This window comes from Zea mays, chromosome 2 (assembly GCF_902167145.1).
Source record: "Zea mays cultivar B73 chromosome 2, Zm-B73-REFERENCE-NAM-5.0, whole genome shotgun sequence".
NCBI classification, from domain to species: domain Eukaryota; kingdom Viridiplantae; phylum Streptophyta; class Magnoliopsida; order Poales; family Poaceae; genus Zea; species Zea mays.
In genome coordinates, this window is record NC_050097.1 from 108,279,813 (window position 1) to 108,307,779 (window position 27,967).

The following is a 27,967-nucleotide window of genomic DNA, read 5'->3' on the forward strand; positions in this document are numbered from 1 at the left end:
GATCATTGGTTTGTTCGTATATACATGAAATCGTGATGACTTTGCATCATTGGTTTGTTCGTATATAGATTATGAGAAGAGATTCGTGAATACGCCAATGACGCTAATGCACCGATGCAGTGAAAATTTCTTGGCCGAAAGCTTCAAATCGATGGAGGGCAGAGGGCAGGATGGGACTCTTGGCTTGGTGTTTTTCCATGATGTGGGTGGGGGCTGTGCATGGGCTCCATGTGCACATTGCGTGTCCTCCCGCTTCTGTGTGCATCTGCGGCATGCGGACAAAGAAATGAACCAAGAAATCAGCTGATGATGACGTGCGGAGCACAGCAACGAGTCGCTCTACGGATACAGTTGCACTGCCTGCCTTAGAGATAAGATATTTTCCGCTCAAGAAACATCGCCATCGCCATCGCATCGCTGATATATACCAACCACCCAGCAAGCAGCAGTACACGCTACGACCTCGCTTCCGGCGCCATGGAGACGAAGCGGGTGGCCATCATCGGCGCCGGCGTGAGCGGGCTGGCGGCGTGCAAGCACCTGCTGGAGCGCGGCTGCCGGCCCGTGGTGTTCGAGGCCGGCACCGTCGTGGGCGGCGTGTGGGCGCGCGTGCCAGACAGCACGGCGCTGCACACGCCGCGGCCCATGTACCAGTACTCCGACTTCCCGTGGCCGGACACCGTCACCGAGGTGTTCCCCGACCACCGGCAGGTCATGTCCTACCTGGACGCCTACGCGCGCCACTTCGGCGTGTTGGACTGCGTCCGCTTCGGCCGCCGCGTGCTCGGGATGGAGTACCACGGCGTCGCCGAGGACGACGTGGCGGCGTGGGAGGAGTGGGGCGGAAACGGCCAGGCGTTCGGCTGCGCCGGCGCTGGCGAGTGGCGCCTCAAGGTGGCCGACGCCGAGGGACGCATTGAGGTAAATGCGTGCATCACACTAGTAGCTAGTAGTAGATGATAATATACATTGTCTTCTACAGATTTCATCCCCTAGAAGCCCGAGCCTGTAGGCCGGATCAGCGCTGGCCGGTATGGACAGGGGACGTGGTACGACCATTAGTTATTAATGAGACTGATAGAGTGAAGTTTGAAAATATGATAGGAAATAGAAATAGAATAGGTAAACTGTTAGAGACAATCTGACCAATGTGGCTTTGATGGCGGGTGTTTGGATCAGTCGGTTAGGCTATCGGTTAGGCTATCATCCGCATGTTTGGTATCGACCCTCAACGACCGAACACGGTCGGTATCGATTGAGCCTCCAACAATCTACGCTTTTATCATAGAAGTCCCTTCCACCGACACTTCTCCATAAAATTTTTGCTTATCCATATCCTCCTTAGTACTCGTATAGATATCCATATGATCCTCCTCCTTATAGATTGTATGGTGCTTCTCCTTGTTATGCCCCTCCTTTTGGTGCTTCTCATGCGTTCCCTCTCCTAACGGTGGTCCTCCTCGTGCTTCTTTTCGTTCTCCGCCAGGTAAGATAGTGCCACCAAACAGTCACAACTATGGGGCCTTCAACCACTTCGCGTATCTAGTGAATCACTGTTCTAACAACGACAAGACTAGACTAAAATGATAAAGGACTTGTAAGTACATGTATATCTTTGTGTGTTACATATTTTTTAAGTCAAGAATATTTTTGAAGTTTGTAAAGTGGTTAGTGCACTTTGACCTTGTTGAGGGCAACGGTAAAAAGGTATACCGCTTTTGGGGTCAAATAGCGGTATAACTCCATCAACAAACCTCATCGCTACCATACCACCAAACAGACAGCTTAAGGATCCTGGTCCATATGAGCAACCAAAAAAATTACCCTCTTAATTGACATCTATCGCCCCTTGTCCACGTTCTAGCCTAGCGTTGCTTGAAGCAGCAAATAGGAGTTTCCAGGTTACGTAGAAAACCGCCTGAAAATCTGATTGGGACAAGTCTGGCTTGACTAGGATAGTTGTACGTAGTAAGGCCATCTATATTAGGGCTTATTCGGTTGGCTCTCAATCCATATGGATTGAGTGGGATGGGTTTGCTTGGTCGGTATCGATCATGGTGAGAGTGGGCTAGTTGGTACTGACCAAATAATGATGCTTACTACTGAGCCTCTAAAAACTAGTGCTTCTACCACTAAAGCCTCTTCCATCGATTCTACCACTAAAGCCTCTTCCATCGATGCTCTTTATCTACCATCTTTTCTTATCTGTATCCTATATACCCATGCGGATATCCATACAGTCCTCCTCCGTATAGATCGTAGGGTGCTCCTCCTCCTTATGTTCTTCTTTGTGGTCCTTATCCTTCGTTTTCTCTCCTTTATGGTGGTCCTTTTATATATGGTGCTCATGCTCCTTTTTGCCCTTTCCTAGACAAGATAGTGCCACTAAGCAACCACATCGAAGTGGCCTCCAACTAGTTTGTGTACTCTGGTGGATTGCAGTTCCAACGGCAACGGGACTAGACTAAGACGAAGGATGAAACTCTTATAAATATGTATACCTTTATGAATTTCGCATGTTTTTAAATCAAGAACAATTTTAAGTTCTTAAGTTTTTAGGTACATATGTGGTTACTACACTCCATTAACCCCGTTGAGGGCAACAGAAGAAAGTGATAAGCCTTTTGGGCCAAATGGCGGTCACGTACAACTCTATCATCAAACCTCCTCACTATCGTACCGTCAAGCATCTCAAGGATCGGTGGTTCACGAGCATCTAGAAGGTCACCCTTTTCAACGACATCTACAAACACTTGTCTGTGGCCTAGCCGAGCAGATTAGATGATGCTATGCCGCTCAAAGCTGGAGCACAAGTGGCATGCTCTTCGTCACTAGCCCAAGTGGTGTGTGTGGCACAGTGAGTCTGACTCTAGCAGTGCGAGCAAATGAGCTCATCTCAATGTAGAGGACGATTGTAGCTATGCATTGCTGCAGTGCTGGACCGACGCATCCTATTAGTCATGATAGGGAAAGACAACACTAGGGTAATAAGGGGCCAATAGTGAATAGCAGCAAGTCCCTTGTTGTCGGTGTTTTGGGTCCGACCGCACACCCGGGGTTGCCCCTCAAGGTGTTTTTAGGAGTAGGACGGTGTCGACAACTGTAGCAAAATGGTTCATGCCAGATGCACGAGGGACAGTGGACAATGTTTACAGGTTCGGGCCGCTTAGAGATGCGTAACACCCTACGTCCTGGTGAGTATGCTGGGTGAATAAGGTTACAAGAGAGCTCTCTGAGTCGAGAATGCAGAGAGTTGAAGTGGGTGGCTAAGTAATAGGGTCGATCGTTCTGAAGGGGTGCCCCCTAGGCCTTATATACTCGACCGTGGGGCAATACACGTGGATATGATAACAATGTGTAGCTAAAAGATAGTGAACTGTTTGAGTTTATCTCCTTGTAGTTCTGCCGACTTATCCTCGCATGGCTCCGTTGCATGGGGGCTCCAGCGCGGGAAAGTCAGATCTCTGTTGTGGTCGCTCGCTCGTCGTTGTGGGCCGTCCGGGTTTGCACCAATCCGGCCTCGTGTCAAACTGCTTTGCTGATTGTTCCTCCCCAGGCCCACGAAAGAATGACCTTACGATTTATTGGGCCCTTGGGCCTTTCGTGAGGTCTTTTACTCTTTTAGTGGACCCGGGGGATATCTGTCCCCCACAAGCCCCCGATCTTTGGGTTAATTTAGAGGTAATCAGCCCAAAGATCCCAGGTCCAGCTTGCACGCGATTTGAAGAGAACGACTTCTTACTGTCTCCTCCTGCTTTGATCACTTGTAAACTGAAGCTTTGTTTCGTGCTTGTGCCTTAGAGGTCGGCATTTCGTTTTGTAGGACCCTGAACTTCATTGGGTGCACCGGGTGTAGCCCCCGAGCTTCGAGTAGATTTTTAGAAAATAATCTACTCGAAGGTCTTCACTAGAATTTTTTTTCACTTGTACTCCTGCATTTTGGTTGAGGGCCAGCCTTGTCTTTAATATTGTCCCATGCCTTAGAAGTCGGCACTATCTTGGCTTGGAATGATGATCCATGGGGTGCACCGAAGGTGCACCCAATGGGTGTAGCCCCCGACCTTCAAGTGGATTTTTGAGGATAATCCATTCGAAGGTTACTCTTTTGTGTCTTTTTGCTGAAGATTATCATTTCTGCTTGTAAAAATTGGCATGATGCCATCCGCATTATGCTTTGGAGGTCAGCATTGTGTCATCAATATTATACTTCAGAGGTCAGCATGTATTTCGTCTTTTGCAGCCAAGTTCGCAATCCCTCCATATCTTGCTAGGTAGTGTAATTTATTTGCTCTGTGACTGATTGGACATTTGATGGACGTTCTCTGTCTAGTCTTCACGTCGCTTCTGTCGGCCATATTTTGTACTTCACTGGCTATATTTGGCTTTTCTCTGATCCTTACTGATATCTCATTTTTGTCTTGAGGTATTCACTGCGTGCCCTGCACAGATGTGACCGTTTTGAAAAATATACTGATAATTCCTGGGTGTCCCCCCCAATGGGTGTGGGCAAGGGACGGCTTGGTACGCTGAGTGTTTTAGCCGGCTACTTCTGAGTAGTAATGTGATGTGACGGCGGGTGTAATCATATCCTCCGCGCTGTTGACTGGAGTCCCAATGGGTGTTGTGTTGCGTGAAACGGCGTCAGCCGCCTGACGTGTCTTCAGACGGGTTGAAGTGCTTATTGAATGCTTTGCGACTGTTCAGTGACCGCAGTTGGAGGTGAGTGGTTGCCTTCTCCTTCTATAAATAACGCCGTTGTCTCTCCGGCCTTTTCACATCTCTTGCTGTTCTCTGTTGCTTGCCTTTCTTCTCTCCCTTTCGCTTCCACCATGGGCAAGAACAACAAGCGCAAGCGTGAGCCAACTCCTCCATCGTAGGATTTTGGTGACTCGGAGTACTCAGAGGAGGAGTTCTCCTCTGAGTCTGAGGGGTCTCCGGATCCCATCCCCCTGCGTGAGTCGTCTGACGACTCAGACGACTCCCAGGGGCTCGCGGCGGAGGTCTGGACGTACATCCGGGCCGTCGAGCGCTCCGGGCTCGAGGGCTCGGATGAGTCGGAGTACTCCTCGGATGAGGAGGACTCGAACGGCGGCGGCGAGGACGAGGGCGGCGACGACGACGACGACGACGAAGGCAGTGGCGACGGTGACGGTGACGGCAGCGGCAAGGGCGGCGGCAGCGGCAGCAAGGACGGTGACGGCGGCGGCAGCAGGGGCGGCAGCGGCGGTGGCGGCAGCAGCAGGGGCAGCAACAGGGGCGGCAGCAACAGGGCCAGTGGCTAGATGCCACTGGTCTTTTAGATGTTAGTATAGTATAGTTAGAATAATGTAGCAGTATTTAGTAGTGTAGAGTAGTATAGTGTAGTGTAGTAGTAGTAGCAGTAATGTAATGTAATGTAGTAGTAGTAATAGGGAAGTATCAACTCATAAAGAGTTGATTTGTAAGTATGTTATCTTCCCTTTAATGAATGAAATGATGTTGGTTTCTCTGTGATGATTACTCTTTGATATTCATAACTCGAAGTTCTTGAATCATTCCTCTTCCCGGCTTTTTTGTGAAGTTGATTCCTTTGAAACAGTAAGTGAATAACTCGGGCATCATACTGATGCTTTTAGAAGTAGCCGCCGAGCGACTTGTAGATGATGTCAGAGAGCTTTTAGAAATAATTGCCGAGTAACTTGAAGACGACGTCGGCGCCTTAGAGGTAACTGCCGAGCGACTGAACACGATGTCGGAGTTTTAGAGATAACTGCCGAGTGACCTGAGGGCGACGTCGGCGTTTTAGAGGTAACGCCGAGCGACTAAACACGATATCAGCGTTTTAGAGGTAACGCCGAGTGACTGGAGGGCGACATCAGCGTTTTAGAGGTAACGCCGAGCGACTTGAAGGCGATGCCAGCGTTTTAGAGGTAACGCCGAGCGACTTGAAGACGATGTCGGTGTTTTAGAGGTAACGCCGAGTGACTGGAGGGCGACGTCAGCGTTTTAGAGGTAACGCCGAGTGATAGCAGGCTGCGTGGGCCACTTTGAAGATGATAGCCGAGTGATGAGGTGGCGCAGCGGTGTTCTGGAAATAACTGCCGGGTGATCACGTGGCACGCCGGTGTTTTGGAAATAACCGCCGGGTGCTGACTGGGCACTTTTTGAAACGGTATCTGGCTCGGGAATATCCCATAAGTGCTGCGCTTTTAGCCGCCTCTGCTTTCCGTGCCCTAGTTCTTGCTTTCTCGCTTCCGAATCCTCTCTGCAATTCGCCTCCCACTCTGCTCGCCGGTAGAATCGAGATGGCGCCCAAGAGGAAAACCTCGAGTTCGTCTGCCGTGGTGATTCCTCCAATCGACCCCAACAGCCAGTTGCCTTTCGCAGGTAACCACATGTCCGTCATCTCTGAGCCCGAACTTCTCCACCTTGTGTCCATCGGGGTTCTCCCTCCGAGCGAACTCTGTTCTTGGCGGATTTGCCATGGGGTTACTGTCCCAACTGAGGATACCCATGAGTCCGTTGTTTATGCTCCTTTCCTTCTCCGCAGCCTTGGCCTTCCCATTTCTCCCTTTTTCCGCGGCCTCCTTGATTTCTACCATCTTAACTTGACCCATCTGAACCCCAATTCTATCCTGCAAATCTCTATTTTCGTTCATTTATGCGAAGCCTTTCTCGGTGTGCTGCCACATTTCGGGTTGTGGAAGTACTTGTATCATTGTCGCCCTGGGATGGCCGGGGGACAACATCAGTTGGTTGGGGGTGCTAGCTTAGAGATGCGCCGCGGGAAGAAGACTGAGTATCTCGAAATCCCTCTCAAAGACAGTATCAAGGGATGGCGCCTGGAGTGGTTCATAGTTGAGAATTATGGAAATTCTCTCCCCCCCGGTCGGGAAGACAGCCGGACGTTCGCACCCCAAGCTGGACCGAGTCTCCCACAGATCAGGAGGTAGCTGAGGCAGGTGCGTTGCTAGCTGAAGTTGGACTGCTGAAAGAGAGGGGTTTGACTGCTGAAGCTGTTGTTGCTGATTTTGTCTTCAAGAATATTCAGCCGCTAAAAGACAGGGCGCACCCGGCTTATTTGTATCGAGGCCTAGCCGACTCAACTCGAATTACCAACAGAAGAATTCCCTCTGCAGACTTGGTGAGCCGACTTGAGATGATCCTTAGAGGCAAGGTGTCAAATGTTGGAGCCCCAGTGGCATACTCGGCCTGGAACCTGCCTCCTCCCAAAGCCTTCACCCTTTTTGTGTCGAATCCACCTGTTACTGATGGCAGTTTGGGTCTTAGAGTGCGACCCTCTGCTGAAGAAGTTAGTGCATTGGTTGCCTCGCTCAGGGAGATTCCTGATGATGAACGGCAGGTCCACTTTGAAGTGCCCCTGAATCCTAGCGATGCAGAGATAAGTGCTATGCTTGATTTGCTGGCTGAGGACTCTTCTGATGCTGCTCCTGCTGGGACATCGGTGGTGGCGCCCCTCCCAGAGGCTGATACAACTTTGGATATTCAGAAGCCTGCCAGTACTCGCCCGAGGCGCCCTTGCTGAGCCAATCAGCCCGATCCTTCTGCTGATGAGCAGAAAAAGAAAAGGAGACGCCTCCGGCGAGTATCCAGTTTGGATCAGGACGTTGGTACTTCGGTTCCTGCTGCTGAAGAAGTGCCTGTGACTGAATTTACTGACGCTGACCCCAATGGGTGTACCCAATCTGCTACTGATCCCAATGGGTGTGCCCCTTCTGTTGCTGATCCCAATGTTGGTGCTCCATCTGTTGTTGATCCCAATGGGGGTGCTGCCTGTGTTGCTAACGTGGACGAGGAGGAGGAAGAAGATGAAGTTCCTTTGACTCGGAAAAAACAGTCGGCAGTTCATTGCTAGTGGTGAAAGTAGTGGAGTCCCTTCTCCTGCTTTGTCTGCTCTCATTGGCCTGCAAGAACTGTCTCTGGCCAATTTTGATCAGACTCTTGAGGATATGGTTCCAGAGGATTTGTTATCAGAGCCAGTGGATGATGGTGTGATGGAGGTTTGTGCTGATGTGCTTGATGCTGGGTTGAGGTCATCTCGTGCCTCGTCGACCTTGGAGCGCGATCTCGAGGGTCGGGAGACTGAATTGGATCGTTCTGGTCCCATGGAAGTAACTGAGGGCCCATCAGCCTTAGAAGTGGCTACCACAGAGAACATGGACCCCTAGGGTGGCGTTGACACATGCCCAGCCCCCGAGGATGTCGCCGGGGATGACTTGGTTCGGGTGGGAAGTGTAAGCCACTGCCCAGCCCCCGAGGGTACTGCCGGGGATGATCCGGCTCAAGTGGGCAGTGCAAACTATGACCCAGCCCCCGAGGGTGACCGAGCGAGGTCTCCCTCCTGTACTTCCATGGACGTTCATGCGGGATCGCCTCCACACTCCGGCTATATGGTGGTAGCCCAAGCCTTGGACCAGTGAGTCGCTTTAGAGGGAAGCGTCCCCGCTGACCGAGTGTTGGGCTCTGTTGATGGTACCGAGCTGGTTCCTGCTGGTTTGTTGCAAGCTGCTTCGGGTGGTGGCCTTACGCCTGGTTATCAATTGATCTCTCCCGATTTGGGGATCCCTTCGTTCTTTTCCAACCTCCAGGTACTGTGATGTGTTTTAGCTTGGTTTTTACATTGCATGAACTGCTGTCATTACACTCATCTGTTCTCCTCATCAGGCTTTGGTGGATGGGATGGCTAGCCAGCTGAGGTTACAGGGTGCTTCTGTCCCAGAAGTAGCTTCATCTCTTGCATGTTGGAATCCAGTGTCACTTCAACGTCGTGTCTCTAAATTGGAGGCGACCAACGCTGGTTAGTGTTTTTTGCTTCTTTTTGTCTTCACTGTAAACTGCTTTACATTCTGACCCCTTTTTGTTTGATTGTCTCCTGCTAGGAATGACTCGGCAGATTTCCACTCTTGAGGAAAAACATTCCCGAGATCAGGCTGAATTGGTCCAGTGATGCACTGACTTTGAGGAAAAGTACTCTCAGAGCCAGACTGAGCTGGGTCAGGTCTCCGCTGCCTTAGATGACGCTAATGCACTGAGTTCTTCTCTTCACGCTCAGCTCAATTCTGAAAAGGTGATTTGTGTAACTGTGCTTTGTCTTGTTGTGCTCCTGTTACTTGCTTGGTTTTTGAGGGAGTTGACTTTTGTTTGCAGGAAGAAAAACGTATCCTTGCTGCTTCTCGCGACAATCTTGACAGATTGTATCGTGATTCTAGCAACTCGCTGACCATCCTGGAGAGGAGTCATCGCTTCACCATGGAAGAATTGGACAATCAACGCTGTAAGCTGCAGGAATCCGCGGATGAAGTGACCCGGCTCAAGCAGTTGATATCAGCGAAGGACGCTACTATCAAAGAACTCCGAGCTTCCAAGAAATCCATCGCCCAAGAATTAGAAACTGCTCGGTTGGCTGCCAAGGTTGTCGAAGAAACTTCTATTACTCTCAGAGCCCAGCACGATAGAGCCATGGACAAGGCTATTCGGGCGGGACGAATATTGATGAGGAGACCCGGCGTGGTTGTTCCCGAAGATATAAGGGCTGATGTGAATGCTGCCCCTGATTTCTCGAGTCGTCCCTCCTCATCGACTGCTCATGAGAAAAATATCACAAAATAGAGAGACATTTTGCGTGCTTTGAGCGTGCGGTTAGCATGGTCAGACATTTGTTAGAGGACGTCATTTCAGTACTTAAACGACATTGTTATTCTCGTATTGTTTCGGAATTCATCAGTTTGTAATTTTGCAGTAGTAAAATGATGCGCGATGGTTTTGAAATTTGTTTGTGGGATATAGAAGTCATCCTTATATGAGTAGTTGTAATCACGTTCGATCGCCTTAAGTCGCTGCTGACTTAAGTCGATTACTTTTGTTAATAGGGCGTAGTGGTCACCCTGAATTGCGTAGGCGTGAGCATGTTGCACCGGCTTAAGTCGCTGCTGACTTTAGCCGATTGCTCCGTTAGCAGGGCATAGTGGTCACCCCGAGTTAAGTAAGCGTGAGCATGTTGCACCGCCTTAAGTCGTTGCCGACTTAAGCCGATTGCTCCGTTAGCAGGGTATAGTGGTCACCCCGAGTTAAGTAAGCGTGAGCATGTTGCACCGCCTTAAGTCGTTGCCGACTTAAACCGATTTCTCCGTTAGCAGGGTATAGTGGTCACCCCGAGTTAAGTAAGCGTGAGCATGTTGCACCGCCTTAAGTCGTTGCCGACTTAAGCCGATTGCTCCGTTAGCAGAGTATAGTGGTCACCTCGAGTTAAGTAAGCGTGAGCATGTTGCACCGCCTTAAGTCGTTGCCGACTTAAGCCGATTGCTCCGTTAGCAGGGCATAGTGGTCACCCCGAGTTAAGTAAGCGTGAGCATGTTGCACCGCCTTAAGTCGTTGCCGACTTAAACCGATTGCTCCGTTAGCAGGGCATAGTGGTCACCCTGAGTTAAGTAAGGATGCAAGTCAATCATGAACAAACTGAGTATCTTTGAAACCCCTTTTTTATTGATGACATATTTCCATTTTACAGAGTACATCGTCGTCCCGATAGCTTTTGAAATACAGCTAGGGATAAAACTTTCTGAGGTGTTCTATGTTCCAGGAGTTCCCGACTTCTGTGCCATCCATCTGAGTGAGACGATATGATCCGGGCCGAGTGACTTCTGCTACTATGAAGGGTCCTTCCCATAAGGGCGATAACTTGTGTCGTCCCTCCCCCGTTAGAATTCGGCGGAGGACGAGATTTCCTACTGAGAAGGATCGCTGTCGCACAGCCTTGTCGTGATAGCGCCTTAGAGTCTACTGGTACCGTGCTGATTGGATTACCGCATTCAGCCGTTCTTCCTCAAGTATATCAATGTCCTCCAGCCTGGTGGCCTCGACTTCTGCTATGTTTTCGAAGATCAACCTTGGCGCCCCGAACTTGAGATCGGCGGGTAGCACTGCCTCCGACCCATAGACCATGAAGAAAGGAGTGTTTCCATGCAGAGCTCGGCTAGGTTGGGTTCTTAGGCTCCAAACGACATAAGGCAATTCCCTTATCCACTTTCCTGCGAATTTTTCAATCTTATCGAAGACCTTTTTCCTGAGTGCCTCCAGTATCATCCCATTGGCTCGCTCAACCTGCCCGTTGGCTCTTGGATGTGCTACAGATGCATACTTGATCTGAATGCTTTTTTGCTCGCAGAAGTCGAAGAACTCTGAACTTGTGAAGTTGGATCCTAGGTCAGTTATGATGCTGTTTGGTATCCCGAATCTGAATATTATGTCTTGTATGAATTCCATGGCCTTAGCTGAGGTTAAAGAAGCAATGGGCTTGAACTCTATCCATTTAGTGAATTTGTCGATTGCTACCAATACATGAGTGTATCCTCCTTGAGCTTTCTTGAAAGGTCCAATCATATCCAGTCCCCAGCATGCGAAAGGCCAAGTTACTGGTATGGTCTGCAGTTGCTGTGCTGGCAGATGTTGTTGTTTTGATAAGTATTGGCAAGCTTCGCACCTCTGAACTAACTCGGCTGCATCACTCTTCGCTATTGGCCAATAGAATCCTGACCTGAAGACCTTCCCGACTAGTGTTCTGGATGCTGCATGTATTCCACATTGCCCAGCATGGACCTGCTCCAGAAGTCGCTTCCCAGTAGATGAGAGAATGCACTTCATGATGACGCCTGATGCACCCCTTCTGTACAATGTCTCCCAAATGAGTGTGTAGTGAGCCGACTGTCTGGCAATGCGCTCGGCTGAATTCTTGTCATCTGGTTCCTCTTCATTCTTTATATACTTGATGATTGGCCTTCTCCAGTCATCAGAGTCTGACTCGGGTTGATCTATAATATTACACTCTCCTGTTTGATCCATTGATATGCTCGGCTATAGTATTTCTTGCACAAAGACTCCGGGTGGGACCTGAGTTCGACTGGATCCTAGCTTGGACAATATATCGGCTGCTGTGTTCCGATCTCTTTCTACATGATGAAATTCCAGACCCTCAAATTTATCTTCCATCTTTCGGACAGCAGTGCAGTATTTTCCCATTGAATCGCTTGAACAATCCCACTCTTTGTTTATCTGGCTAATGACTACCAGAGAGTCTCCGTACACCATTAATCTCTTGATGCCCAATGATACGGCGATGTTCAATCCATGGATTAGAGCTTCATACTCGGCTGCATTGTTGGAGGCCGGAAACAGCAATTGGAGGGCATATTTGAGGTGCTCGCCCCCAGGTGCGGTGAAGAGAATTCCTGCTCCTGCTCCCTGCAATTTCAGCGAGCCATCGAAATACATTCGCCACACTTCTGCAGTCTCTGGGTTATCTGGTACTTGCTGTTCAGTCCACTCTGATACGAAATCAACCAGTGCTTGAGTTTTGATGGCAGTACGAGGTCGGAATTCGATGTCATGAGATCCCAGCTCACAAGCCCACTTGGCTATTCGGCCAATGGCTTCCTTGTTGTGAAGAATATCCCCTATTGGAAAACCAGTGACTACTATGACTTTGTGGTCATCAAAGTAGTGGCGTAGCTTGCGGGCAGTTAGAAGTACTGCATATAATAGCTTCTGAACTTGAGGATACTTTTTCTTTGAGGGGCCTAGAACTTCACTGATGAAGTAAACAGGATGTTGCGCTGGGTAGGCATGTCCTTCTTCTGCTCGCTCGACTACCAACGCGGTGATTACCACGTGAGTCGTGCAAGAGATATACAATAGCAGATCTTCGGCTGGTTGAGTTGACGTAGCTCGTCGGGGTGGCTTCAGTACTGGTGGTGTTGTCAAGAATTTCTTCAGTGCATCTAGAGCTTCCTGTGCCTCTGAAGTCCACTAAAACTTATCTACCTTCTTGAGTAGCTTGTAAAATGGTAAACCTTTTTCCCCCAGCCTGGATATAAATATGCTCAGAGCTGCCATACATCCAGTAAGTCGCTGAACCTTCTTTTGTGATCGAGGTGCTTCCATCTTCATGATAGCTTCAATCTTATCCGGATTAGCCTCAATTCCCCGGTGGCTGACAATAAACCCGAGTAACTTTCCTGCTGGTACCCCGAAAACACATTTTTCGTGATTAAGCTTCCATCTATACCGCCTCAGACTGTTGAAAACCAGCTGTAAGTCTTCGATGAAGTTTTCTGAGTTCTCCGTTTTGATTACCACGTCATCCACGTAGGCTTCCACATGCTTGCCCCAGTGATCGGCTAAGCATGTTTGAATAGCTCTCTGATAAGTCGCCCCAGCGTTTTTGAGGCCAAACGGCATGGAGGTATAACAGAAAGCACCAAACGGAGTAATGAACGCTGTTTTTTCTTCGTCTTCCTTTGCCAAACTAATCTGGTGGTATCCGGAATAGCAATCCAGGAAAGACAGCACAGAACATCCAGCGGTGGAGTCCACCACCTGATCTATCCTCGGGAGCCCGAAGGTATCATTCAGACAGTGTTTGTTGAGATCAGTATAGTCGACGCACATGCGCCAATCCACTTTATTCTTTTTGAGTACAAGAACAGGGTTGGCTAACCACTCAGGGTGTAACACCTCTCTAATAAATCCAGCCGCGACCAAGCGAGCTCACTCGGCGCGAATGGCCTCTCTCTTGTCGGGCGTGAAACGACGTAGCTTTTGCCGAATCGGCCTTGCCTGGGGATAGACCTTCAGTTTGTGCTCGGCCAGTTCTCTTGGGACTCCCGGCATATCCGCAGGTTGCCACGCGAATACGTCTCGGTTATCTTGCAGAAACTGGACGAGCGTGCTTTCCTATTTGTCGTCCAGGCTGGAGCTGATGATGACAGTCTTGCGTTCATCAGCGAACCCTAGGTTGATCCTTTTAGTTTCTTCAGTCGACCGCATAGAGGTCGCGGCCTGAGCTTCGTTTGCCGGTACTGCGAGGTCCTCCTCAGGCTTAGAGTTCGCCTGTGTTGAAGAAACCGTCGACGGCTTGGTGGTGAGGGCTGCTTGGATGGCCACTCGGAAACACTCTGCGGCGCCTTGGAAATCGGCGCGCACAGTTATGATTCCTTGCGGTCCTGGCATCTTCAGTATCATGTACGTGTAATGTGGAACGGCCATGAATTTGGCCAATCCCGGCCTCCCGATGATGGCGTTGTACCCGCAGTCGAAGTTCGCCACTTCGAACCTCAGGAACTCGGTTATGTAGTTCTCCGGAGTTCCGAAGGTGACAGGCATGTAGATGTGGCCCAGCGGGTATTCCCCTTCCGTCGGCACGATGCCGAAGAAAGGAGTGTCCGACTCATGGAGATCTTTGAGTTGAACTCTCAAGCCTTGGAGTGTCCGGGGGAAGGTGACGTTGATGCTGCTCCCCCCGTCCACTAGCACCTTCTTCACCCGGCTCTCTCGGATCACCGGATCGACGAGGAGCGGGTATTTGCCTGGATGGTTGAAGTTGAGCCATTGATCCTCCCGAGTGAAAGTGATCGGGTGCTCCGACCACCGGTATGGGGCGGGAGGACCGGTGGTCGCCACCAGTATCTGGCGGTCGTTGAGCTTTTGTTGTCTTTTGTTCTCCTACGACCCGTGCCCGCCGAAGATGACGTTGACCTCCCTATCAACGCGCGGGAAAGCTCCTCCTCCTCCCTCCTCCTGCTGATGGGGTTGTCGTGGTTCATTTGGTCCTCCCCTCGGCGGAGGAGGAGGTAGAGGTTGGAAGGGTCGGCCGTGCCCGACGGAGTGCTTGAAGTCCCGGCAGTTACGAAGAGTGTGGCGCATGTCCTTGTGGTACGGGCACTGGGCGTCGAGGATGTCGTCCAGCGTGCGCTCGCCTCCGCGAGGTCCTCCTCGGGCGCGAGAGGCAGGTGGTCCGGCGCCGTGCACTTCTTTGCGAGGCCTCTTCTCCCAGCGTTTGTCGGGTTGCTGGTTCGCGTCGCGTCGTGGTGCTGCCGGTGCGGGCTTTGCTCCTCCGATGAGGTCCTGGGCCCGCTCGTCGACGGTGATGTAGAGGTCGGCTTCCCGGAACAGCTCCTCGGAGGTAGTCGGCGCCTTTTGTAATATGGCTCGGACGAAAGCCGAGTCGTTGGATCCTCTGTAGAAGTCCTCGATCACGGCCGCCTCCGTGACCTCGGGGATACGATTTCTCATGGTCTGGAACCTTTTGAGGTATGACCGGAGAGTTTCGTCCCCCCGGCGCTTGATGGATTTGAGGTCCCATGGTAACGCCGGTTTGTCGGAGAGGGATTGGAAATTGGCGGTGAAGCGTCGACTGAAGTCGCCCCAGTCGTCGATGCAATGTCGGGGTAGATGTCGCAGCCATTGCAGCGCGTCTTGCCCAAGGACAATGGGTAAGTACGCGGTCATCACGTCTTCGGACGCCCCGGCAGCTCGAGCAGCGGTGGTGTAGACGGCTAGCCAACCCCATGGATCCTGCTTAGGTTCATATTTGTCGACATTGGATACCTTGAAGTTGGGAGGCCATTGGATGGCCCTAAGGCGCGGAGTAAGAGCAGACACTCCGCAGGTGTCCTCCTGTCGTCGGGGATGATGTCTGTCCCGGGGAGGGGAGTAGTTGTTGGGTTCCTCGACCGTCCCCGGGTAGTACCACCAGTTGAGGTCGTTGCCGACTCAGTTCTGGTGGCCCGGCTCCGAGCTGGGATGCCATGATCCCTGTCGTACTCCTCCCGGCGACGGATCTCGTTCTCATGCTGCCGTTCACGCAAAGCATTGATGGAGCTTCGCGCGTCTCGGCGACTGTTGATGGCGTGTCGTAGATCATTCGGCGGGTGAGCAAGCGGTAGAAGATGGTTGGCTGCCTGGGTGAACAGTCGTCGGTAGCCCTCGGCGTCGGGAGTCCGAGGGAGTCCATCAGCTATCCGAGCTAGTACTCCTCCGACTTCGCTCGGCGTGTTCATGGCTCGGGCAAAGTCGGGGTTCAGGTTGCGCCCAAAGAATGGATTTTCCCGGCGTTGCCTTGCATCTTGCTCGGCTTGTTCCTGAGCCCGACGGCGATCACGTCGTCGGGAGTTCCTTCGTTCTCTGAAGACGTGTTCTTCCGGAGTTTCTCCTATCTCCGAGACCTCGTCTCGCGAGACAGGTTGCTCCGGATCCCGTTCTCCGGCCGCGTGATGTCGTCGAACGTTCCTGCGCCGGTTCCTCCGTCGGCGGGATTTTCGTTGAGGCGGTTCTTCTCCGGGTGCGGTCGGCTCGTCGTCGGAGACGGTGGGCGACTCCGCTCTCCCGATGAAGAGGACGTCGGGATAGAATGGTGCTGCTGTCGTGGCGACCTTCTTTCCGTTCTCCTTTGAGGGCGGAGGAACGGAAAGAACAACTTGCTTCCCCTTGGTTTCCTTCTTCCTCGCGATCTGTGTCCATTCTTTTGTCGGGGAAGTAGACAGCGGAGTTCTCCGGGTCAGCGGCCCTTGGCCCCCGACTTTCCGGGGACGATCTTTTTCCGGAGAGCTGGAGGTTGTGCTTCTCCAATATTTTCGGAGTTTGTTGGAGGAGACTTCTTTTCCGGCGGATCCGCAATGCGGTGTAGAGTTCCCTCTTCATCTGCTACGGATGAGATTGTTTCGAAGCAGAATACGGATCCGGGACGGAGGGTGATCTTGCTGTGGAAGGTGACGGCCATTGAGCTAGCTTGGATCGTCGACACACCCCCTACCTGGCGCGCCAGCTGTCGGTATTTTGGGTCCGACCGCACACCCGGGGTTGCCCCTCAAGGTGTTTTTAGGAGTAGGACGGTGTCGACAACTGTAGCCAAATGGTTCGTGCCAGATGCACGAGGGACAGTGGACAATGTTTACAGGTTCGGGCCGCTTAGAGATGCGTAACACCCTACGTCCTGGTGAGTATGCTGGGTGAATAAGGTTACAAGAGAGCTCTCTGAGTCGAGAATGCAGAGAGTTGAAGTGGGTGGCTAAGTAATAGGGTCGATCGTTCTGAAGGGGTGCCCCCTAGGCCTTATATACTCGACCGTGGGGCAATACACGTGGATATGATAACAATGTGTAGCTAAAAGATAGTGAACTGTTTGAGTTTATCTCCTTGTAGTTCTGCCGACTTATCCTCGCATGGCTCCGTTGCATTGGGGCTCCAGCGCGGAAAAGTCGGATCTCTGTTGTGGTCGCTCGCTCGTCGTTGTGGGCCGTCCGGGTTTGCACCAATCCGGCCTCGTGTCAAACTGCTTTGCTGATTGTTCCTCCCCAGGCCCACGAAAGAATGACCTTACGATTTATTGGGCCCTTGGGCCTTTCGTGAGGTCTTTTACTCTTTTAGTGGACCCGGGGATATCTGTCCCCACACTTGTCGAGAAGAAGAATATGATGAAGAAGCACTACAAGGCTAGCTAGAAAATTAATCAATCAAATTTGTATCAACACTTCATTGTGTTGCTGGACCAGTCCATCGCTGAAAAGAATGTTTGCGTGAAAAATGACATATGTTGATTAAAAAACCGATCAAACAATTTAAACCATAAGAGGCAGAAAATAAGCAAGAGGTGGATGATGATGATGGCGAGGTCGAGTAGTTTTAATTTTTTATAAAAACTATATAATTTTATTATTTTTATTTTTTATACTTTATTTACTTTTTGAATTATGAATTCTTTTCTCTTTAAATTATAAGTTTGACAATTTTAATCTAAAGAGAAATGTTGTGTTTCGTTTTAAATAAGAAGCTGTAAAAGAGAATTTGATGGGACGTTGTGCTGAGGTGACCGTAGGTAAAGGCTATGCGCAAAAACACAAAAGTAGATCAAAACTGACAATGATCAAATTGTGTCGTCACTGGTATGACTGGTAGCAAACATAAATGTATAGACTGTTAGGGTTGAATCCAAAACCCTGAAACCTTAACATCACGACAAGAGTGAAGGAAGGCATGACCGATAAAACCGTCTTCAAGAAGAGCCATTAAACCATCTTGTTACCCAAAATTTAGAGGATGTTGTCAGCGTTCTGTAAATAATTCTTTAAATTTATGAGATGCTATTAAATCATCTCTCTATATAAACTTTCTCTCTACACTCCTCTATCAATTATAATATAATACTATAAATAATATATTTAGTAAAACTAAAATTTATACAATATATTTGAGAGTATAAAAATATGTACATACAAAAATTTAAAATAAAATATATAGGACGAGATATATGCTGCATGAGACGAAGGAGATATTAATGAAGTATTTTTTAAAGGAGACTATAATATATAGGTAGTGTTTGGTTACTTTAGTCACCCTCTTAAACTTTAGGGACTAGAAATCCTATTTGAAAGATCTATTTTAGTCACTCTGGTTCGATATTTTAGTGACTAAAAGTGACTAAATTTTAGTGACTAAAGTTTAGAAGGTGGGAACCAAACACCCTTATAAATAGTGAATATAGAGGATGTTGTGGTTTGCCGCATCAGACTATGTCCAACAAATTACTGATATGGCAATCAAAACACTGTTTTTCACTGTTTGTAGAGTAAAGTTTAAATATGTGAATGAGTATAGATAAGCTGTCGGAGATAGTGACAGAGTTGTAAATGTAATCATATTCCCACGGTCGAGACATGTTATTACCCGATTAGATACAGCGTGATTGGTTGGCTTCTCTACTCATGCGCTTGAACCCGCGGAGTCTCAAAGCATGGTTTGTTTGGTTTTCGTATCTCCTCAAACAAGCTCCATGCATGCAAGCCGTACGTCGCAGCCAGGCTCCGCGCGAACAGCCGGCGGGAGCATCTCCCCCCATGCAGGCTCACTGCACGCTTAAGCACAGAAATCGAGATATTTTTATTTTGCTTTTCTATTTATATCTTCCAATTAAAATATTTAATCACTGAATCTATTTAATATTTGTATTCCTCCGATTTTTGTGAACAAAACTAAATCACTCATGATAAATATGTAAAGATTTATTTATACACCCTTCACTAATACACATTTCGGTGCAACCAACCAAACTAAATCTATGTCTAATCTGCACGAGTCTATACACACAACCAAACAAAAGTGTTTGCACGAACTCATCTTGGTTCTACTAATACTTGCTAAACTCATACAGACCTGGCTCGACTTGTACGGTAACCAATCACATAGATAGTGTATCTGATTTGGACAGCTCTAACTTGCTCGTCTGCTCCATTATTGTATCCATACACCTGAGTCCCTTTTCCTTACGCGTCAGATTTTGATTGGGACAGCTGTAGGCAGTGAAAGCGCTAGCAGCCTGTTCCGATATTTGATTGGTACTTTTGATGTGTATGATTATGTTTAAAAAGACCCCTTAGAGCAAGTTTAATAATATAGCTAACTACTGATTATAAGAGTCTTTAGTCTGCTTTTTAGTCTATCAGTATGGTGGTTAATTTTTTATTATTAATGTAGGACATTAGTTATCTCTCTTAGGCTATTCCTAATCAATAGTATCATACACATTTAATATATGCCACATAAGTATTTTTTGATGATGTGGTAAGCGGGCTATGACGAAAGAGAATAAAGCTATATCTTAGTGAAGATACTACTTGGACACGAGAAACAAGATCATATGCATTGAAAATTTTACCATCCAAGTGGCCAACATCTCATACTCTCGCATATACTAACATTATTTAATATTCTATAGAGGATAAAAAGACAATGTATGATATTATTCACTAAGATAATTGTATCTTATGTAATTTTATATGACCTGCGAGCTTTGAATATTGTGATAAGATACACTAGGCTACGAATAGCCTTATAAAGTTTCTTGGTTTTTTTTTATCTAAGTCGACTACAAGTTTACAGCCTACTTTTTCACTCTCTCTCTTCTTTCTCATCCACCTCATTATTAATAAGCCCCCTTATAACCTCTTATTATATTTGGTCTAAATAAATTGGCAAGACAGTGGCGGATTACCACATATATTACATGTAAAAAAACAGTCAACTAACTGTTAGTCATCCTACGGACCTAAGCAAAACCCGAGTACGATTCATGCTAAGTAACATTATATAGCAAGGTAATGATAGTCCATTGTATCTGTATGCGCCAATGTAGGTAAGGCCACAAAATGAGGCGCCAATGTAGCTAAGGCCACAAAATGAGGCGCTGGACATCGCAAACAATGTTGAAATAAACCAAATTAACAGAGTACTTGCATAAGTAAAAAAAAAAGAAAGAAAAACTGTTCCAGAAGCTTCTAATTTCCTTCAGAAAAAAAGAAGAAGTATCATCACTCTGCGATAGATTTTGAATTCCTTTCATTCCTGTTCCAGACACACAAGGCAGACTTCGTAGTTCTCTGCATCGGGAGGTTCAGCGGCGTTCCCAACACGCCTACATTCCCTCCAGGCGAAGGTCCAGAAGCGTTCGACGGGCAGGTGATCCACTCCATGGACTACGCCAAGATGGGCACCAAGAAAGCCAGGGAGATGATCAAAGGCAAGCGCGTCACTGTCGTCGGCTACCTGAAATCAGCGGTCGACATTGCCGCCGAATGCGCTGAAGTGAACGGTACTTTGCTCTACTTTGCTCATTGTATATATACTACTTTGCTCTAGAAAAGTTCTCTAATCTCTGTCTCTGTAGGCGCTGATCATCCATGCACAATGGTGGTCCGGACGAAGCACTGGATCATACCAGACTACTTCGCTTGGGGAGTCCACATATCGCTGCTATTCCTAAACCGCTTCGCAGAGCTACTGATCCACAAGCCGGGCGAAGGCTTCCTCCTTTGCCTCCTCGCCACCCTGCTGGCGCCTTTGGTATAACTAACAAATAATCCATTTTTCTCTTGTTCCTTTTAGAACCTTAATTACACGCAGTGATGCGTTTTTTTTCTTTGCAGAGATGGCTGTTCTCGAAGTTCGCCGAGAGCTACTACGCCATCCCGATGAGGAAGCACGGCATGGTGCCGGACCACAGCCTGTTCCAGGCGCTGGCCACGTGCCTGATCGCGATCCAGCCGAAGGGGTTCTACGAGAGGCTGGAAGAAGGCAGCATCGTTCTCAAGAGGTCGAAGACGTTCAGCTTCTGCAGGGAAGGCGTCGTCGTGGAAGGCGAGGTGTCGTCGTCGTCGCTGGTGGAGAGCGACGTGGTGATCTACGCGACCGGGTTCAGAGGCGACCTCAAGATCAAGGACATGTTCGCGTCGGAGTACTTCCGGAGCGTCGCAGTTGGGTCAGCTTGCACTACTGTGCCTCTCTACAGGGAGTGCATCCACCCTAAGATACCGCAGCTCGCAGTGCTCGGTTACTCGGAGAGCATCGCGAATCTGTACACCTCGGAGATCCGGGCCAAGTGGCTGGCCCATTTCATGGACGGCGGCTTCAGGATGCCGAGCGTCGCTGCGATGCAGAAGGACGTCCTCGAGTGGGAGAAGTGCATGAAGAGGTACGCCGGCGGCAGGTACTTCCGCAGGTCCTGTATAGGGCTCCTTCACATCTGGTACAATGATCAGCTGTGCCGGGACATGGGGTGTGATCCGAGGAGGAAGAAGGGCTTTCTTGAGGAACTGTTCGGAGTCTATGGCCCTGCTGATTATGCTGACCTTCACCCCGACCGCAAGAAAGACGACTAGACCTTCTGAGGCGGCACTCGTAATCTAGACCTTCATTATAAAGTGGGTATTGTGGGTACCAACGTTCACAGCTCCTGTTAATGTCCATATCATATGGATGCTGAATATATAAAGTGGGTATTATTGTGCCTATTAATATCGCAAACCGAATAATAAAAATGGTCGAACAGGTCGATTACATTGCTCGGGGAGCTATTGTCGCCTCTCTCCCACCTTTAGTACCGCCTCTCTCCAACTATGCCCAACAAATTGAAGCCGCACGAGCTCACCAGAGATGTGGACGACCATCCTCCTCTCCAACTTTAGCCCCTCAGTGAAATCACTCCTGCCCGGTCACGGGTGCCGGAACTGAGCTCGTCCCCGCTAGTAGTGCTGCCGTGGACAGCAAGGCGCTCGATGCCAACACGGGGCGGCCAGCGCACCGCATGGTTTTTGCCCGCGCCGGCATACGCGCACTGCACGGCCACCTTCGCGTCGGTGAATGTGATGCCCGTGACCGACGTCGCGTCGCCGCCGACGTGAGGATCACCGGTTTGCCCACGGTTTATGGCATACTATTTCTCTTCTTCGTTAGCTGTCATGGTCTCTCACAGAATTATTTAAGTAGTTGCTTACATGGGTGTAAAGCCCTAAAGTTTGTATAGAAAAATAAAATAAATAAATAAAGAAATAAAATAGTAAAGTGAGATACGCATTGATTTGTTCTCCTTATAAATTATACATACTCTTAAAACAATCAAGGAACTCTTAAATTATACAATACCTTCTTTCAAAATAAATAGATAATGAATATTTATTTTTGAAATAACTTTTAATTCTTATCCCACATTCAAAATGCTATTTTCCTAAAAAGAAAGGAACAATATGAGTGTGTTCATATTTCAAACATCTACCAAACAAATAAATAAATTAAAATAAATAGATATCTATTGCATCATGATTGATTTTGAGTGCGTATTAAATTTGAATTCTTAAACTTTATCTTGGATTGGAATTTGAATTTTGTAAATCAAAAGGGGAATAATATGGGAATATCTCATTTGACTAAGTAAATAATGGCTATATAAAATAAAATAAATCATGTTTAACAAGTTGGAGCTTTTGTTTGAGCACTTAAATATACTTTAAATTTGAACTCTGTTTGCATTTAATTCAAAATTTTGAATTTGAATTCGAAATGGAAATAAAAAATATAAAAGAAAAGGAAAATAATGAGGACAACTTGCTTGGGCTAAAAACCCTAGATTCAGCCCACACATGACATTCCCGTGCGCGAGCCTAGTAGCAGCAACTCGCGGGACGCCTTGGTCCCATTGGTCAACCACCCACTTCACACCGTGCGTGCTTCTGCCGTCGCTGGCTCGTGGGCCGCATTGCAAGAGCCAAGTTCCACGCGCACTTGGTGGACTGTGTCTGTCGTGTGGGGCCACCGTGTAAGACCCATCACCCACCTCCATTCATAACGCAGATTTCGCGTAAACGAAGACCGGGCGCCGTGAGCTTTGGGGTCTCTCAACAGAAAACCGATCCGCCCGAGATTTCTGTCGTGGCTCGTCTGAATCTCTCGCGGCTGCAGACTCACCCTCCCCACGCGCTCGTACCCCCCCCCCCCCCCCCCCCGCATGGTCAGCGGTGTTCTCGTCTGCCATTACCGAACCAGCCGTGCACCACATGGTCGGACACTCCGGTTTTATTGGGATCCTCCGTGATCCTCGCCAGACTTCGTCCCGGGTGTAATACCCAATTTGTAAGAGATAATATAAAAGGAGAGAAAAAATTATTTTTCCCCTTTATTTATTTGTGTGTGATGCATCTATTTACCATCATATGTGAACACTGTATTAAAAAAACAATAAATAATAAAAGATATGTCACTAAATTGTGCATCATAATGGACTTTATTTTATGTGCATTTTGTGGCAATACAAAAATAAAATAAAGAGAAATATTAGAACCTAAATGGGAATTTAAGATTTAAAAGGGAATTCTAGAAATGTGGGGAAAATAAAAAGATAAAGGAGATGAATAAGTAAATAATATATATAAATAAATGTCTCTAGAATTAATACGCCTAATTTCACAAATCTAATTTGTAATGAAGAGCCACAAAAAGTTTGAATTAAATTTGAATTCAAATTGAATTTGAAAAGGGAGAAAAGAAAATGGAAAATAAAAATAAAAACAGAAAGAAAATGGAAAAGCGTGCGCGGCCCACTCCCCTAGCTTTCACCCGCGCGGCCCATGTTCTCACCGCGTGCACACACCTCAGAGGAGCGCCGACGTTGGGGACCCACTGGCCAGCCGCTCGCCCTCACACCTGCGTGTGCTGCCCCACTGACTAGTGGCCCCTTCCCGTCAGATCTTCCCCTCGCAACGAGTCGTTGCGACGCCCTGGCCCAGTCCACACCTATTTTACGTGGCCACGATCCCGGCGCCGTCCTAGTCTCCTCCTTGTGCATCCTCGCCTCCACCGAAAGATCCTTGTGTCGTGTGAGGGGAGGGAAAACCTGAACCCGTTCGGCCGTGGGTGGGGAAGCGCGCGCCACCATTGTCTAGTGCTCGCGGGGCGTTTGTGGAAGCTCGCCAGCGTGCCGTGACCCTGTGCAGTGGGGTCGTTGGGCGTGTGGCCGTCCAGGGTGCGCGAATCTACACCACGTCGATCCGCCATCGTCGTCGACCGCCTGGCGCCGTGTTTGTGCCCCTGTCTGCCCTCTCTGCCGGTAATTCCTTTACCTAGTTGTGTCACCTCCCTTGGTCGGTAGAAGTTCACCCCGCGCTCGAATTTGACCCGCGTAGTCTACGAAATTGCTCGCCGGTGTGGCATTCCGCCGTGACCTTCCCCTATCCGCGGTCGAGAATCGTCACGGTGTGGCGCTGCGAGTAAAGCCTTCCGTGCAGTTCCTAATCGCACCCATTTTATTTTGCACTAGCTTGCATTGTGGGTTATCACCGGGAGACGGGAGATTAGATCTCCGACGCGTCGCACCGCCGTGCTGTGTCCCGGTCCGCCGTGGGTGTGCGGTGGTGGGAGGAAGAGATACCGTGGGCCGAAGATCTGGAACTCAAGGGTTAGGATTTAATCTCAGGGGAACGATTCAAGTGATGAAACCGTGGCCGTTGGATCGGTTCCCTACGACAGAGATTAGAATCTGCGTACCGTTTCACTCGGTGTGATCCTGGCCATTAGATTGGGATCAGATGGTCGGGGCGAGTTACTTATTTTATAAACGGTGATCTAATCTGATGCGTCGGTTTTCGACCAGACGATCCAAATCGGCGCGTACCCCTTCGCGGGTACGCATTTTCATATGAGCCCCTGACTAAAACAGAAATAGAACCCGCAGTCCAACTCGGGATTAAACTGAGCCTGTAGAATTTTACGCCAGAACCCCTGCGTTTTCTAGATATCGAGGCCCGGTCCAGAGAATAGAAAAACCAGGGAAATTAATTTAAAAATAGATTTTTAGTATTAAATTAATTGCAAAAACTTGTTTAATTTGTAGAAAATCCATATGAACTCCAAATTTGTCCATTCCAGTTTCTAAATTTTTGTAATATTATTGTTCATCCATTACTGTCACTGTTTTGGCATGAGAGACACATTAAAAATTTATCTATTACTTAATCTTGCATTAAATACATAAAACATATGGAAATTCATAACTTAAAATCTATAACTTCAAATTTATTGATTCCAGTTCCTATGATCTTATTTTAATGTGTAGATTATTGTTATGTATTTTATTTACATGTTTGGTGTGATGTTAATTTTCCGTTTATACTATGTATGTTTGTATTGATGCGAGTAGACGAGCAAACTACTGTGGAGCCTAGGGTTCAGCTGGTAGAGACTGCTGAGCAGGAGCTCGTGGAAGGCAAGTTGTGCCCTTGACCACTTCTTTTTACCCAGTCATGTTCTTATTAATCATAATGATCTGCATAGGTGAATTTTGATGGGACCCAATAGGTTACCCTAGATTTTGACTATCTTTATACCTTGTTTCACCACTGATTTTACTACTGATTTTTTGGGTAGTACATGCTATTGCTTTATGTGGTTTTGGGTATAGAGATATTTATTACTCATGATTACACTTTTTATTATCTGTTTATTATTTACTATTCATGATAAGATTATTATGTTAATGGGAACATGGAGAACCACCCGAGAAAACAGTGCTACCACAAGGGTTTAATGGGACGCCCTTGGCTGATTAACTAGGAAAACTAGTGGCTGACTACATTACCCGAAAGGAGCAAGGGCAGTAGGGGAGTGGTCAGTGTAGGGAGGTCCTTGGGTTGATTTTGCTGCGATGGCGGTCAGGCGAGGGATTCCTGCACTGGAGCTTCCTATAAAATGTAGCGGGTTTTATAAAACTAGTGGAACTTTGTAAAGGCCTCGTAGTGGTACCCTGCCTCACTTCCTTGGTAGAGGTGTATGGGGTCTGATCAACTCCGTGGAAAATGGGTAACACGACTTGTGGGTAAAGATGCGCAACCTCTGCAGAGTGTAAAACTGGTATACTAGCCGTGCTCACGGTCATGAGCGGCTCTGTCGGTGTTTTGGGTCCGACCGCACACCCGGGGTTGCCCCTCAAGGTGTTTTTAGGAGTAGGACGGTGTCAACGACTGTAGCAAAATGGTTCGTGCCAGTCGCACGAGGGACAATGGACAAGATTTGCAGGTTCGGGCCGCTTAGAAGTGCGTAACACCCTACGTCCTGGTGAGTATATGAGCGTGATTACAAGAGGGTTCTCTGGATAGAGGGCGCAGAGAGTTTATGTGGGTGGCTAAGTAGAACAGGGTCCATCCTTCTGAAGGGGTGCCCCCTAGGCCTTATATACTCGGCCGTGGAGCAGTACACGTGATATGATAACAACAAGTAGCTAAAAGATAGTGAACCTCTTGAGTTTATCCCTACGTAACCCTTGCCGACTTATCCTCGCATGGCTCTGTTGCATGGGGGCTTCAGCGCGGGAAAATCGGGTCTCTGTTGCGATTCATTCGTTCGACGTTGTGGGCCGTCTGGGTTTGCACTAATCAGTCTCACGTCTTCTCTTCTTTGTTGGTTGTCTTTCCCTAGGCCCACGAAAGAATGACCTTACGAATTATTGGGCCCTTGGGCCTTTCGTGAGGCCTTTTACTTCTTTAGTGGACCCAGGGGATATCTATCCCCCACAAGCCCCCGATCTTTGGGTTGATTTAGAGGTAATCAACTCAAAGATCCAAGGTCCAAAAAATGACTTCCTGCTGTCTTCTCTGGCTCTGATCACTCGTTCGACCAAAGTTTGGTTTTGTGCTTGTGCCTTAGAGGTCGGCATTTTGGATTGTAAGACTCTGGACTTCATTGGGTGCACCGGAGGTGCACCCAATGGGTGTAGCCCCCGACCTTTGAGTAGATTTTAGAAGATAATCTGCTCGAAGGTCTTTTTCCAAAGGTTATCTCCATTCGCGCTCCTGCATCTCGGTTGAGGATTGGTCTTTTCAATCCTGCTCTACGCCTTAGAAGTCGGCGCTATATCGGTTTAGAATAATACTCCATGGGGTGCACCAGAGGTGCACCCAATGGGTGTAGCCCCCGACCTTCAAATGGATTTTTTAAGGATAATCCATTCGAAGGTCTTCCTTTTGCTTGTGGAAACTGGCATGAAGCTATTTTGCATTATGCTTTGGAGGTCAGCATTATGTCATCAATATTTTGCTGCTAAGGTCAGCGTATATTTTGTCTTTAGCAGCCGAGTTTGCAATCCATCCGTATCTTGCTAGGTAGTGCAATTTATTTGCTTCTGCGATTGATTAGACGTTTGACGGACGTTCTCTGTCTAGTCTTCACGTCGCTTCTGTCGGCCATATCTTGTACTTTGCTGGCTATATTTGGCTTTCCTCTGATCCTTACTGATATCTCATTTTTGTCTTGAGGTATTCACTGCATGCCCTGCACGGATGTGACCGTTTTGAAAAATATACTGATAATTCCTGGGCGTCCCCCCCCCCAATGGGTGTGCTCCGCCTGCTGCTGACCCCGCTGAGGATGCTGTTCGTGCTGTTACTGTGGAAGATGAGGAGGAAGAAAATGACACTCCATTAACTCGGAAAAACAGTCGGCAGTTCGTTGCTGGCGGTGGAAGTAGTGGAGTCCCTTCTCCTGCTTTGTCTGCCCTTATTGGTCTGCAAGAGCTGTCTATGGCCAATTTTGATCAAGCTCTAGAGGGTATGGTCCCAGAAGAGTTGCTATCAGAGCCTGTGGATGTTGATGCAACAGAAACTTGTGCTACCGTGCCAGATGCTGGGCTGAGGTCATCCCGTGCCTCGTCAACCTTAGAGCATGATCTCGAGGGTCGGGATGCTGACTTGGACCGTCCTGATCCCATGGAAGTAGCCGAGGGCCCGTCAACCTTAGAGGTGGTCACGGCAGAGAGCTTGGATCCCTTGAATAGTGCTGACACGTGTCCAGCCCCCGAGGATGTCGCCGGGGAGGACTCAGC

At 48.4% G+C, this 27,967-nt stretch overlaps 1 protein-coding gene across 1 annotated transcript; it reads left to right on the top strand.

Moving 5' to 3' along the window:
• Positions 1-324: 324 nt before the first annotated feature.
• Positions 325-21,595, top strand: LOC100193552 (uncharacterized). The gene is made up of 4 exons (NM_001367032.1): positions 325-921; positions 20,179-20,416; positions 20,492-20,667; positions 20,751-21,595. Exons 1-4 carry the CDS (start codon positions 478-480, stop codon positions 21,480-21,482), a joined length of 1,590 nt encoding a protein of 529 aa, NP_001353961.1. The 5' UTR covers positions 325-477; the 3' UTR covers positions 21,483-21,595.
• The last annotated feature ends 6,372 nt before the right edge of the window (positions 21,596-27,967 follow it).

Excerpts from the sequence above, each read along its gene's own strand:
- LOC100193552 (NM_001367032.1), top strand. The coding sequence starts at position 478 with ATGGAGACGAAGCGGGTGGCCATCATCGGCGCCGGCGTGAGCGGGCTG. Across the intron at positions 922-20,178 it reads ACGCCGAGGGACGCATTGAG|ACACACAAGGCAGACTTCGT; the intron begins GTAAATGCGTGC and ends TTCCTGTTCCAG. Across the intron at positions 20,417-20,491 it reads CGAATGCGCTGAAGTGAACG|GCGCTGATCATCCATGCACA; the intron begins GTACTTTGCTCT and ends CTGTCTCTGTAG.